Source organism: Opisthorchis viverrini, assembly GCF_000715545.1.
Source record: "Opisthorchis viverrini unplaced genomic scaffold opera_v5_410, whole genome shotgun sequence".
Taxonomy (NCBI): Eukaryota; Metazoa; Platyhelminthes; class Trematoda; order Opisthorchiida; family Opisthorchiidae; genus Opisthorchis; species Opisthorchis viverrini.
Window position 1 is genome coordinate 197,071 of NW_008752068.1, and position 15,932 is coordinate 213,002.

General features: G+C 41.7%; 1 protein-coding gene across 1 annotated transcript in view; it reads left to right on the forward strand.

The window, feature by feature from the left end:
* T265_10819 (hypothetical protein) overlaps nucleotides 1-15,932 on the forward strand; it is a gene marked incomplete at both ends in the record, with an annotated part of 71,372 nt that overhangs the window by 24,591 nt on the left and 30,849 nt on the right. Inside the window, one exon of the mRNA XM_009177298.1 lies at nucleotides 11,288-11,395. Coding sequence (XP_009175562.1) covers nucleotides 11,288-11,395 — 108 coding nt within the window. The remainder of the gene's footprint in view (nucleotides 1-11,287; nucleotides 11,396-15,932) is intronic.

Genomic DNA, 15,932 nt, shown 5'->3' on the forward strand with positions numbered 1-15,932 from the left:
TTCCATATAGGACCAGGGATTCTCAGCCTTCTTTCAAGAAGACTGGATAAAGACCATACGCCCCAGGTCCCTTCTAACATTTCAGTGCCTACATTTCGTACTTTATTTCTCTTTCCGACGGTGATTAAGGTTTACATTTCATTTGCTGGCATGCACTTTCTCCACAGGCTGTGTTGCAGGAGCCAGCTAATTTGTTGTTCGATGTGCTCGGCCTATCTTTCCATTCGACGTCTTTGCGAGTAGATTAATGAGTCACCTTTTTCACTTTTTCACTAACCGCTGCTCCCCTGAGGCCAGTCGATCGTATCAGTTGGTATAGGACGCGGCTGTTTCCGGTAGCAAAAGCCTTGTTCATCTCCCGAGCTTCAGCTGTCCACCAGAGCTCTTGGTATTTCCTTAGGTTCCACAATTTTCGGTGATTGAAGTATTTGCGCGCGCCGTTGTACCCATTGATTTTTGGATTTCTTTGCATCGGTCGCGGATAGCGATCTCGAAAACATCAAGTTGTCTTATGGTTGAATCGGAGAAGTCGGAAAGACAGCAGCGAATGCCGCTAAACTAGTTCCCTTCACATTTTGCCACGCCTCATCCATATGCACACTATTAGTAGGGTATTGGTTTACTGTGGAGAGTTGTTGAGCTAGCTCAGATCGATGTTAAGCTCTGGTCGTTTTTCAAAGATAGTGTGCTGGAATCTTTCCTGCTCACTTGCAAAGGCCTGAACGAACATTCAGGCATTCGCGCACCGTGGCGCAATCGGAATCAAGTTACGTCCTCCAGAAGGAACGGCAGTCTTTAATTGCACCTCTCCACTGGTGGCTGATGGTCAAGTGATCCAACTGGATACACGGTTGATTTGTAGTTGGTGGCCGCCAGGTTACGGGCTGCGAACGTTTATGCTTAAATTTCGTAATGACCAGAAACATTTGATGATCAGCACGCAATTGCAGGAATCTCTCTCCGTTGTCTGTGCGACGAGCGTAGACTCCGAATCGACAGCCCAATTGTGATTCCAAGGAGCTCAGACGACCTACTTGAGCATTCATATCTCATGCATGGATTAAAATACCAGTGGTTCTTGTTTGACGAACGAGCCCAAATAACTCGATAGAAATTATCCTTCTTCATGCAAGGATTAAAATACCAGTGGTTCTTGTTTGACGAACGAGCCCAAATAACTCGATAGAAATTATCCTTCTCAACGTCAGAACTGCCATCTGTTGGGGGAACGAACCGACACTACAAACAGGTACCGCTTTTTATACAGAAGGGCGTTGAGCTTAGTTGAGCTATATATTCTATCCATTCTGCCAACGCTCTTCTAGGTTATTCAATCAGTCATTGACAGTCAGCTGGTTTAAGCAAGACTGTGTCCATCTCTGGGACAATACCCCAGCCGTAAGCCGGAAAACGCCATCATTATGCTACCTAGTTGCTTAGAGCTAGTCACTGCTAAGTTTGATGTGTGATCCAGTGACAAGTGAATTGTGAAATGTCATGTGCTGATTGTCTGAACATCAGACGGATGGTCCATATTTCTTGAGATTTCATGTTCCCGGCACTGAAAGAGGCGGTATTTCAGGGTTTTATGAAATTTCAGTAAGGTATTACAGTCACTGACAAGCTGTTACATCAAAAGCCAGCCAGTTAGCCAACATTTAACTTTTGGTGAGCCATGAATGGCTCTGCGTGGCTTGACATTAGGTGTTCAATTTTATAAGATGCATTGACATTTACACTACTCATAAGCCACTTATACTCATCGGTTAAGTAAGCAACTTCTCGCCCTAAGTTTTAGGTTTCGAAACTCTCTGAGTCTTGTGAAATGCTGGCTGCTGATGATTCCCAACAACAATGAAACCGCTGTACAGTGGTTCTTAGCTTTTCAAAATGGGTTGTCTTCACTGACAAGCGGAAATCTCTTCTCTTCACTATGAATCGATAAGCAGCTCGAAAGAAGGATAATTCCCATGAATGTGTGAAATGTCCTTCTGAAAAAACATCACTCAAGGAGCCAGCCAATACGTGACCGAACTGGTAAAAGCCCCAAAGGGGGCAGGTGATAACTCCCCTGCTGGAAGGTTCTTCTATAGACTATATGACGAGCCTTCTTTGCTGTTTTGTCGTTTTCTGAATTCAGCTCCTACTTCCAGGATGAAGGAGGGAAAATAAAGGTTGATCGCAATGCTCCGTTGCACTGTCATCACAGCGCAGGTGCTCCCAGCAGAAGTGCAACCCCCTTGTGCTTTGGAACAGTGCGAGTTCGCCCGCTAACTGCGGATCCAATACAAAATCTTGAATTAATGGGACTTCTTTGAATGTTGGCTGGAAATACAAAAAACAGTTTGTTTCGAAAGCCTGGCGAACGGCAGACAAGTATCGCTGCCTATTATACAATGAACGACCTATTTGGGAACGATTTTGGACGGTACCGATTCAAAATCCCTATCGACCCCATCTTCCACTACTAATAAAAGCATTTTGACCATAGTTTTTCCCAACTATAATTAGCTATTCAACAGTGACTGATGTGTTCTACAACGCACCGAAATTTGAAAAAAAGCATTCATAGTTGGAATGTTTTGTGTTTGTTGAATTTCCCCAATTAGAACCATAACAAGCATTATCACACAGGGCAATCTAGTCTACGCTAAAAGCTCTCTCTCTCTCTCTCGCTTGTCCTTTCTCACTGGAAGATAACGTGAGACAAAACTCGTTTCAGCCGGGGGACGGTGTACTAAGGCTGGTGGACAGATAAAAATTGAAAAATTCCCAGCAGGGCAATCTGTCTACGCTAAAAGCTCTCTCTCTCTCTCTCGCTTGTCCTTTCTCACTGGAAGATAACGTGAGACAAAACTCGTTTCAGCCGGGGGACGGTGTACTAAGGCTGGTGGACAGATAAAAATTGAAAAATTCCCAGCAACCGTCATACATATGCTTGCGCAAATCACAATAGGAGGACGAACATGACTGTCAGTTAGACTAATCGGCTCACATCAAATTCTCCAAATGCGCGGATTAGCTAATCGCTTATTGTTTCCCTGCTCCTGGTGCTTATGTTGTTGACGATGATAATGTAGTCTGGAACTGGTTCTGTCTTATCCCTCCCAACCCTCATTTCCAAGCATAAAATGGCATCCACAAGTATAGCCCTCTCCCATCTCCCCCAGGCCCCGAAACAATAATGACAACCGGTTTCAAGACACTGTCGTGATGTGTAGTTGTACTATAGTGATGAGACTTTTTGAACACACATAGGCACACATGAGGAGGAGAACATCGCAATTCTAATCACTGACAGACTGCATCAGGTTTTCGGGATGAGCACAATCTCACTTTAACTCTGAGCGGGCCGTTTTTTCACTTACCATCTACTCGTGTCTGTGTTTAGTTCCAAGCATACAGATGCGCACATAAGTTTCCCATTAAAGCAAACATGCACCTGCGGAGCGCTGCACTTCGATTGACAGCCTACTGATTGCACGGGATGATAATAACGTTGGAGCTTTTACCATTAGAAAAACAAGGTCTACTCAGGTTTTCTCTCGATAGAATTTTGTGCTTCTAGGATAATATCCCGGTCGGATAAAGTTCATCAAAATACCAAGTGTCAGCACGAGAAAATCTCCGCTTATCGGCATCTTACCACTCAGCACGCACAATCCGGTGATGAAAACCTGTCCATTAATCATGACATGGTATGAGCAGTCTTTGCGATGTCACAGTGATACTTAACCCAAAGAGCTAAGTGCAAAGACGAAGACGAAAGAGTGATGTTGGTTGAGACTCTGCTAATTACGTGGATTTTTTCAAACCCAGGTGTGATATGAGTGGCTACGTGCCTGGTGTTGAATGCAGCCGAAGACATTTTTAACAAACTATGTTTGCTGCGGCATGTGAGTATGAATGTCATATGAAGAAGCATTTCGTTAAAGAGTGAGGAGGAATTTGGAAGTATATGCAGCATAAACTAAAAGATCCACTTGACCCGTCCATCTGACAATCCATTCCAAATGAGCTGAGTTGGTGATCTTTCGTTCCCACGCTATGTAGATAAGGCCCAATCCAATATGATGGTTGATTGAGTTCGCCGAACAATTAGGATGCGACCCAACGAGTTCACAAATAGAACTAACTATCCGATGGACCAGTCATACTTAGATGTCGTCTTCTAGTTAACAGAAATTAAACGATCGTAGGCGGGCACTCACCAATGCCTGAACAATGACTGAGCGCTTGATTACAACCCAGTGCTATGAAATGTGGATGCCGATTTGATTATCGAAAAAATATTCGTCAAGTTTTTTTTAAACTCGGGGAACAACTCAGCGATCACCTTCACTGCCTAAGCTACCAGACGCTTCAAGAGATGCAGTGGTAAGACTTTCATAATGGTTTGCGCAGCAAAAAGTATAAACAATGCTAAAACCGGAGATCTTTGCGTTTTTCAAGTTGCCTTTCTGTGCGCACTGTATAAACCAGGAAAAGGCTTTTTAAAATTTCTCAGTACTTGATATTATTTACAAACAGGATAGAATATGATGTCCCATTGGTGGCCTATTTCTCTAAAAGATAGCTTTTTTAAAACATTGTCAAAGTGCTAATAGTGATTCGATTTTTATTGCGCGACCACAGGCTTGATAAGAACTGGTCATGCTCGAGCCCAGAGTGGTCTATCTTCTATCTGTTTAGTATATATGGATGATTTTCAGGTTATTCGGATTAAATCACTTCGAGTAGAGATAACTTTTCAGGAAATCAACCGTCTCCAATGAACTCAAAATAGACTCGCAAGCGAATATGGATCAGTCATTGAACTATACACAAATTGTGCATGTCTATAGGACTATCCTGTAGAAGACGTCTTACCTGGTTCAACTCGTACTCTCATCTAGATCCTGCAAAAGTTACCTCGGCAAAGAGTTTTAGCCAACCAAGTGCGGACAACTGCTAGCGGCAAGGGTAGCCGGTTATCAGTCACTAACCGATTAACAAATGTACTGCAGCTATGTCTAGACCCTACATACTACTTTTAAGGTTGTCTGAAACCCTTCGATTGGAGTTATGTTCCCGTAACTCCACACACTCGCTGGAACGGGGTTCTGGACTGGTTTGAATCAATTGTGATTGTTTTCATTTTGATCCCCACCAACTTTAAATTCACATTGACAAATTAAGGCTATTTATTTTGGCGATCGCCTGAAAACAAAAGACTGAAGTTAAGTATGGAAACCATGGTAGACGTCCCAAAAAGCTTTAGTTGTTGCACGACGAACGCTCTTCGGGCTACAAGCTTGTGACGCCCGGGATAAATGCGTTATTTTTAACAAGTGATTCTGACCTCAAAGTGAATAGGGAAATCTCACTTAAAAACCACGCAAATTGTTCTCGAGGTTTCTCCAGATATTTTGAAGCACTTTAAACTACTCGTTGAGTTTGCTGTCATAAAACCAGTTTCGGAAAAAAACTATGTAATCTTAACTCTCAACAGTGATACATAAAATTTCCTGTCCATTCGACACTGGTAACGTCCAGTAACATCAGACCCATGGAATATGGAGGTCACTTTTGGGGCCATCGTGGCCTAAGCATTCACAAAATGACATGACGTCAAGGCATTCTGCTAAATTTTTGTAGGGTATGGTTCTTAACTCTAACAGTGATACATAAAATTTCCTGTCCATTCGACACTGGTAACGTCCAGTAACATCAGACCCATGGAATATGGAGGTCACTTTTGGGGCCATCGTGGCCTAAGCATTCACAAAATGACATGACGTCAAGGCATTCTGCTAAATTTTTGTAGGGTATGGTGGATCATTTTCTCGCCGCGAACACTCCATAGCTATTCATTTTCGTGGGAGCTTACTCTTAAAGGGACGAGGATATGCTTGATTGTAGCTGGTTAGTTTTATCCATTCAGCATTTTTCCGATAGGACAGAAAGCCAGAATCTGACCTTCTGGATCCCCATCATCAGACTGTGTCCCATGCAATTTGGTTTTATTATATTTCGAAACAGACACTTCATGACTGTCCGCGGCACGAGTATGAGGCGACACTCATTAGCCAATATTATGGCGCCCCAAAAGCCAACCTCATCTCAAACACTGATTGCAATCGTTAGAGTTGAGAAGCTGTACTTCGGCGCTACTTGGGAGTAGACAGCAATATTCCGCTCTAGTTAAAACCCACCAAACACTTATAAATATTCAGTATTAGAGTAAGTAGTATCATGGGTTATCCGCGCTGAGCTTTAGCTGGCGACTCCGCTCTTTGTTCGTCACTGTTCGTGCTTTGTCTGACGGAAGGTGTCTTAGGCCTGGTCTCACGGCCTCGGGCTTCTGGATATCAACCGACAATGGGTTAAATAAGTATTCTTTCTGAGTTAGATGCATCTTTTAGTCTGCGCTTCTTACAATACACCAAGCCCGTTCCAATGATTTCATCTAGATTTTCGGAAATCTCAGGGGTCTCTGTCCTGCATATACTACTGTATGTAGGAAACATATGGGATCTCAAACCCTCTTTTGCAACTGTCCCCTCAGCTCTCCTTTAATAGGACATTTTTGAACTGTAGCCGCCAAATTAGGTAGCTTTAAGCCAATAAGTGAGATTGTCTTTTTGCTCGGTTTGCTCTTATCTCCCTTGTCTAGGTGATATTGCTGAGTTACAAGTCAGAGTGCGTAGATAAACTTACTGAGGACATGTTTGCTAAATTACCTTTCAACCCGTTCCGTGTACAAGTCAAAATAGGCTTCCAAAAAGTGTTTATAGATCATTTTATTTTGGTCGATAGGATGAAGTACATACAACCAGACGGAGCTTTTGGACGGCGGAGTGACATAAAGAGGTATTGGAGATAAAAAACACCGGGGAATCACAGTCAATAGTTGTTTCGGATTTTGTGCGTGGGGTGGTCTCTAGGGCATATTGACCGGAATTCTTTTACAGATATCTGCTCTGAAAACATTTCCAAGTTAATGAACCCTGTCGGATTTATTGTTTATGGCACCCAGAAAAGAGTTCCGCATCTCTGTGAATGCGTTCATCGACCAGAATAAGATATTGCGACATAGGCTGTATTGATTCACAAGAGGGTGTCCAGTTGTTGTGCAGTACTCCGTACAACTCAGGTTGCAACCGGTTTGAATTGATAACCGTCAACCGCTCAGAACGACACTGTACGTGCCCATGCTCAGACCTTATCCATGTCCACTTATTCCACAGACACTACAAGGCTACTTAATTTCCACCAACAATAACCCAATTACATTCTAAATGTGAACTGCTAGATATAAGCTGTATGTTGTTATTACTCCTAATCCGAGGTCAACCCGCTACCAGTTTCGCCTGATTTTGGGGCTCATCATGTAGGTCTATTGTTCTAAAGCCGAGAACATTTATCACAGACATGAGTAGCAGTTTGAGTGAATGTTTAGTTTTGAGTTCACGGTGAAACTGTTGAAGTCGGGGACTCTATCGAGTGGCGTTCTTCCGTGCAAACTACGAGAGACGGACAGAGTCGGAATTCCATTGCGAAGATGTTCAACAAAATTTGACTAAATTATGTCTGGTTTAAGTGATATGGAGCACTTGCTCAGATGGCCAAAGCACAATGAAACCGGTTCCCAGGTGCCTGGGAGTTTTGTGAAACAACATTATGCCTTTTAGATGAAAAAAGCCAAGCTTGTTGTAGAACGGAATCCTGAGAGAGTTTGTATGCTTTATATTATGCAGAATAATACCAATATACTGCTGATCACGAGCCTACAGTTCTGGCAGCTGTGAATGAGCTAAAGAGCAAACCACCAGATGGTAAATTTACATAGCGAAAGGGAATTAATCAATGCATTCGGTTGAAGAAAGAGTGCATTTTTACTGAATGTTGCTGGTTCAAGAAATGATGGGAGACCTCTGCGGTGGCTTGAGTTAACGGTATTGAACATTTTACTAATTGCTGATTCCAGAACTGATGGTAAAGTGGCAGCTCTTCGGTTATGGTCTTCAAGAAATAATCCATTGGAATTTGTCAGTCGCCCCAGAAAACTCATGCTCTCCGTGCAAACTGGGCAGAGAACAAAACCAATTCACTGGTTTAAGACAAGCAACTCATTAGTTCCTCTATAAGGGTTTAGATTCGCTGCTGGTGATGCACATCCAGAAGTGGTAATCTGTCACATTAAAAATGCATGAATATCTTGAAAGATAAACTTTGACAAATCCACATATCTCGACTACTCGACTAACTAACATTAAGAATGCATCCATAAATCGTTGTCGACGTGGAAGGAGAGAGGGTGAGTGAGGGAGGGACGAAGCAGGAGCAACGAGTTTTTGTCCCATGCACAGATACGAGGATAAACAACAATGATGATTAAGCTAATCTGGTTGTAACCGAATGCTGTGTGCGCTACAAAGAGCTGGTTTCCTGGCTGTGTTTGTGTGAGGTGGACGGATGAACAAGCCTTGTCAAAATTGCAGAAGCAAATTATAATCCCAATTCTTGTGAGCGTGCACTGTCCTGTGTGCTCCCTTGGGTGATGGTGTGTATCCGTGTGTATTATCACGCACTAAAATGTGTGTACCTTAATAATTCAGTTCGGTCGGTTTCTGTTAGCTGATAAATTTCACGTTCGGTTGCATAGTAGTAGTGGCAGTGGCAGGGGTAAAACAGTCTAGAGGTGAAAGTGAATTTGTAAGGTTGGGGGAGGGCGTATTAGCAAACCAAGTTTTTGATCTACGAGCATCAGTTATTATTTATATTCCAAGATATTCCCTGAATTGGACATAAATCTTTGAGAATAGAAGAAGTCTCGTGTGCCTGCCTGTTCATTTGATGGATGAATAAGAAATCAAGGGGAAACGGAAAAACACAATAGACGAATTGTTCGTATGTGAGGAACTAATTCCTCTCACGTAGGGCAGCCTCGGATTGGTTTACCACTTCTGTCAGTAAAATTCTGTGTAACTTGTCTGATACACAAGACTCCCTTATGTCCTTCATTTAGGGAGCATTAGTGTAACTGTTCTTGCAAAGTTTTACATGACGATTATTCCGATCTTTGAAGCGAAGTCAACAGAGGTCAAGGAGTAACTGTACTCTAAGGTGTTTCCCCCACAGGACTGGTCAGAAACATAGTTCGTTCGCGATACAAAGAGCTAAAAACAGTCAGCAAATCGTCTGTTGTCCATTTCACCGTAGTTTGTCCAGATTCGACCGGAGCATATCATGACCAAACACTATATCCAGTGTACGGATTCCCGTCGAATGGTGGGAGGAAGCGTTATTGTCTGGCTGATACTCGACCTGGCCGCGTTTGAACTGGATTCATTCTCATAAGGTTCTGTATTTTTTCTGTTTCAACATGAATGCAATTCATAATGCAGTCCTTTGCAAAGCTGCGAGTACTCATCATCTCGCAAGTGCGATAGTAAGGGGTTGCAAGAAGCTTATCTGCAACTGGCACGGTATAACCAGTAAAAACAAGCCCTTTTAAGTTAATTGCAGTGAGAAGACCTTGATGTTTTTACCAAGATTTTATGCTGAAATCGATATGAAACTATGCTGCAAACCAAGAAGCTCTGTCTGGAATCGTTGGCAGCATGCACATTTCCAGATTCTAGAGAGATTCTGGTTGGTGCTTTGAATATCTAATCAGCATTCAAATTAACTAATCACACCCATACTCAGTTCAAGCAGCCATACTCTGAATGTAGGCGAGCACATCTAGAGCATGGAGGCTGCAAGAAAAAAGGTGTTTTTTGTTAAACAACTTTTATTCCAGGTGTTTCTTGCGTTGGGTTGAACAATTATGCATAAATAGTATGATTACACTTGTGGTTGGGTGGATTGACGCTAAAGGCTGAATTAGAGGGCACTTTGGCCATTGTTCTTCGGAAATTCATACCTATTGGTGTTTATTCGTGCAGCTCTATAAGGCTGGGGTAATAGGAAGACAGATAGGATACTATTGCAGTCAAAGTGTCTTTCATGGACGGAAGGTGTTGTAGTTATGTGAGACTAAGAACCAATGTTTGGAATGATGGCCAAACTAGTATGCTTGAAAAGAACCCATAGGTCTTTGTAGCAAAATCTAAACAAGTGAATTCGCTGTGCGTATTTCGTGTGGACTCTAAGTGATGGACATTTTGGGAACTTGAAAGGGTTTAGTGGGTAAGATGGCTCTATAAGCGAGTAGTTGTTTTGGATAAGCAATAGCTCAAATAATTCTACAATGAGGATATTTTCTAGCACGAGGCGATCTCATCCGGCAGGATACTTTAAGGTTACGCAACACAGGACCACTTTTTGAGCTGCTGTACGATGGCCTTAACTAGATAATCAAAAAAAGTTTGCAGTGTGAGGAGATTTTTAATGAATGTTTGTCCCGCAATTGCATTCAATATCTGCTAAAAAAGTTGAGGAGCACTGCTCAAATGTATCATTTTTTGGGGAATGGTTGGCAGTGTGCATCTCAAGAGACTTCAGGGAGCTTGGATTCAACAACCCATTGACTAGTAGTTTAACGACTTAATCGCCCAACCACGATTAGTGATTAGCTTGTAGTTAGACAGAATACAGCGTCACTCACTCTTAAATCACAGGAGACCTATCAAGCAGTCACGTGCTAACTGTCTCTTTGAGATAGAGGTTTCACTCATCTTCCTCAAAGTTACGGAAACATCGTTGGTACCCTGAGGAGGTTTTGAAAATTTCAGTTAAAATTTCGTTTTCTTAGTGAACAGAAAGTTTGGAGCTGGTCGCAAAGTACTTCGACGCTTTTCTGTAGATGATTTCCTCATAACCGAAAAGTACCTCATGTTTCAAGTAAGATTAGAAATTCAGTTACTTTGAATGAAATGTGTTATGAACCTCCGTGGATGCGAATCTACCTTCAGTGATCTTACATGTGACCGACTAGTATTCCTATACGGTTTAGCCCAACGGTGTTTATATCAGACCGAATTGACGGTTCTGATAACAAAGTAACATTTGTTACGAATTCTGTCCCTTATTGTCAGGTCAACCCAAATCATATGAACAGTTGTGCTAAAGAATGGCTTGCGGCTGAATGTCCTTTCCTCTCGTTTGTAATGTAATAAGATGAGCTGTTTTGCGCACTTGATCCTACCCTACTTCAATTCGATCAAATATTCTTTCTTAGCTTGGCACACGTAAAATGATCGTGGAGGTGTCCGTTACCGGGCTTGGTTTTGCTCCTTACGACCTCTCCTTTGATCTCTGCGAGAGATTTAGCATCATGTCTTGTATTTTTCTGAAACAGCGTCGCCATCCACTTGTTGCTCTTGCTGGTGTTTCAACTTTCATCGCAGCCTTGAACGGAGTTGATGGTACGGAGTCTTTAAGGCGATGCAATGAAGAAAAATCGCCAGTGAGTGATACAAAAAGTCATTCACATTATGTTGCTCACCTTCGGGTATTGTTCATTCACAGTGCTAGCCACGACCTACAGTCAATTCGACCGATGGTGCAATGTGCACAAAACATAACATTTTGTGAGTTATGCTTCTCTGAGATGTCAGTTCAGTGGATGACCTTATTTTTAAGGCAACAATTCATTAAAGACCGTCAATCTATATTTCGTCCCGTGGTAGACAACTAAGTGGTATCGTATCCAACTCATAGAATAACTGGATTATGAAAGTTAAGTTATTCGTCGTACGGTTTTGTCCGTGTGGAGTAAGCTCGCATCTTTCCTAGTAACCTTGCCAGGCAATTAACCCCCTTGTATATTAACAAGTAAAAATCGTGGCTATATTAATGCGAACAGACCACAATTTATAGCATATAGATGCTCGTACTTGTAGGCTTGTGCTAGTGGTCAGGCTAATAGTGATCATATGATTATTACAATCCACCTTATTCTGTCCAAATATTGATAATACGCATAGGTGGCAAACAGCCAATTAGCCTTTTCCTCTTCTCATCGTATATTGCAGAATTTACGTAAGTGAAACGCCAGCCCGATGGCTTTTGTCCATGATAAGGTCTCCAAGGGACAGTATGAATATTTTTCTATTTTACTTTAACGTTGCTCCGTCCATCCATTCCAGGAACCCTAAGGCAATTCTTGTGCATTGGTTTCTTTTACACGTTTAGTATGTTGAGTATGTTGAGTATTCCGCTTTATTTGAATGTCCCGTTTACTGGTTTTTGACTCATTTTTTCACAATTTTGTCGAGGACGTGGGCCTTCAGACTGCTTAGCATTCAGAGCAAATGTTTACAAACACAAAATAAAAATTTGCTGCGTTTATCCCCACTACTTTTGCCCGGTGTAAAAATGGAATTTTCTTTCATGGTGCATTGGATGGTTTGTTCCGTACTATCCCTTAAATTTCCCGAGTAAACTCTTAACTGCATTGACATTATGCATTTCCCCTTTTCCGACGCTTTCATGCTGTTTGGAACTGTCTAGGAAACGATACTACCCCTTTCAAGTGTGAAATACTTGGCTCTCTTGCTACTTATTATAAAATGCCCTTTGAACTAACTTCTAGCGTGTACTGTGGCGTTCTGATTCCCGAGGCCCATTGTAACTGTTGTTGTCTACAGGCATTTCGTTTCAAGCTGCAATAACAACAAAACTGCTCTGGTCAAGGAACACACAAAGAACCATGCCCGAATATCGTCTCAACGTCTTAGAGTTCACCGAAATCTGTATTTCATAAAGTTTTCCTCCAGATTCAGTTTAGTAATTTATAACAAAATATGTCTAGGGAGAGGATATAAAATTTCATTCCAAAATGATCACTTGCAGTTGATAGAGACGTAACAGATGTCACTTCATCCGGGTCCGGTTCAATGAATAAAAATTATTATAATGAATGATTAAATTCCGGTCCAAGGGCACAAATGGTACTGGCAAATTGTTGCCGGACTCTCGGAATTTCAAGAACGTTTCGCAAATTATCTAATGTTTCTTTTAGCTACTGAAATGACCACAGTAGTATCACGAGAATAAAGCTCCACAGAGTGCCTTATGGAAGTGCTGTTTTTAATCGACTTGAGTATCAACGAATCCCGGGAAATGAATGCTTGGTATGTTACCTTCTAATCCATTGAAGCGGTTCTATTTACCTGAAAAAATAAACTTTTAGCAGCAGAATTGGAGTTTTTCAACCTCGAAATCAAAAGTCCAAGTGCGAATAATACAGAAGTGTTCCCACTTTGCATTCTCGGACTGATTTTGTGTGCGTTCTTGAGATGGTATTGCTTCACAACCAAGGATCCAAGTTGAATATTTCGTCGACGGGTCCAGTGCGAAAAATACTTCAAGTTGCCTCGCGTTTTTTTAAAAATGGACATGGCCTTCGCAAATATACAGGTGGTTCCTGACAGCCGCCGTAGATTTTCACTGGTTACAGCCGGTTAGGCTTCCAAGCTCATGACTCAATAATTTCCAGTTTCGCATCAAAGTTCATTGACTACCCACCTAAAAATATTACTATTTAAGATCCTTTAATCAAATGGACATCTGGTTGAAATCAAGACGCGAAACTAAGATTATGTGCGCTACCCATAAATGCAAAACTGTGAACGAAAGTTTTAAGGGGAACTACAAATGATATCATAACTTTTTGTTCACCGTATGTATGACCAATATTGTAAAAACGGACAATTAACTAAAGTTTTTAATGCGATGAGTGACTCAGTTAATTTCGTTAAGCGGTCGAAGTCAGACGTAAATATGAATGGTTTCAATATCATCTCTGATTAGTTCGAACGTTTGCACAATAAATTGAGAACCAGCTGCGAAAGTGGACAACTAAATATGAAGAAAATTATTCGTATAATTAGAAAAACTTTTCTGTAGCCCATAGCCAGTTTCGTTCCGCTTTCTTTATAAAAAATATACAGCGATTTTAGAATATCGTATCAACTCAAACATTAGACGGCCTTTATACAAGCGCATATAGATGAAGAATATAACAAGCTTCAGGAGATTCCCGTCTTCATTAAATTTCACCTAAATAGTATATAAACATTTCCACACGATTATCGGTGAGGAACAAGTGGTTAACGATTGCAACAAGAAGTGGTGGATATTCGAATGTACACAGTGCTCCGTGGCCGTGCTCAGACATGAAACGAATGGTAATGAAAATGTTTTTTGGTAGAAAAGACGGTTATATCAACCTTTGGGTTGGGAAAGCAGTGAGACTTCTACGCAGGTATGAGCCTTGCCAGCGACGCCAAGTACGGCGATCTGGATGTAGAAGCAGCACTGAGCTGGCCTGAATTAGCACAGGAATGGGACAGCGCTTCCGAAACGAAACGAAAACAGGAATGTAGGAGGGCGCGTAGAACTCGTTGAATAAAACCCTTCACAGGGTAAGGCTGGAGGTATCAACGGACATTAGTGCTACGACGCAAAAGGTGAACATTTCATATAGACAAGCAAATGATCATTGGTTAGAAGGTCAGCAGCACTAAGTACTTCATTCTTCAATTAAAAATCATATAGAAAATCTCAAAGGTCAAGTGTAAAATAATTTCAAAGTCGACAAACCAGGAAGCCAGCCTACTGAAACAGTTCATATCAAGGCAATTCTCAACAAGCAAAACTACAAGTCGTATCGCTTTTCAGATAACATATTTGCATTAGGAACTGGATTTTGTTGGTGAGATGATATTTTGGGTTTTTCTATCTAGAGTTCGTCCTGTAGGTGAATTCAAACTACGCGGAAAACCGAGAAGCATTATGCAGTTATTTACACTTCTGTTGGGAGCTCTGACTGGCTCATCGAGCAACGACTTCTATGTTACTGATGATTCCCAATAAGGATAAAACAGCTGTACAGTGCTTCTAGGCTTTTGAGCATAAATTGGCTTCACTTACAGGACGAAAACTCCACAAAAATCAAAAACTCCTTCACACTACACACTACCAACAATCTATAAGTAGCTCGGTGAAACAATAAACTTCACCCGATGAGTGAAACTTCCATTTAGAAGTCGTTGCTCGAGGAGCCAGTCAACACGTGTGACCACGTGATGTGGATCCTGCGATTGAAGGATAAACGGCGCTCTATCCTGTCTAAGTGCGAGTTAATCGCGCTGTTGATCAGCCGCCTGTGGCCGAACGGTCAAGTATTCAAACTACAAGCCAGGAGGTCACGGATTCGAGCTTTAGTGGATTACGCATGGCACTTAGAAGATTAAGGGGAATACAGGATTCGAATCAGTTCACATGACGAGGAAAAATCGAGGACCACCGTCACCTCTAGAAAATTTGATGTGCGTCTGAGAGTTTGTCGGTGAAAGAAAACATTCTATTTACGCGTCTCAACCTTCATTATTCCCCCGAATCCATCAACCAGTCTAGAATACCATCAAGGGGAGTGCGAGACATACTTTTGTGTTAAACGGCGATTTCATTTAATATTTGATAGATAAGTTGTATTTTTGCTCTCGATTCACAAGAGGTAATGTGACATTGTCCTGATTTCGGTGCACTTTCATTAAACCGACACGTAACTGTGTGATTATGTATGGATAGCCGACATTTATTTGTCTAAGACTTTAACGAAAAGTATGATTAATAGGAGTACAACCTGACTAGTTTGCCTGAGACATGAAAACGAACGTCAACACCAGCGCGTCTGTGTGGGTCTGTGTTTGACCATTATTATATAATTGTCCCTCTACTAGCAATTCTACAACGGTGGTAGACTTAACTGTAGATAAGAAAGCTTGAGCATCGTTTTTTCCAGCATACCTGTTTGAATAAACGAAGATGCGAATAGCGAATGGACTCCTGTTAGCAAAAAATAACTCTAATATAATACAAAACTGGCTGATCGATTCGGCAGCTCTATGCGTCCCATGGTAGTTGCGGAGCACCAGCAAACTTTTGTCTGCCTCACGCACTCAGGCAAGATATGTGTGTAAACTACTACGAGGTGA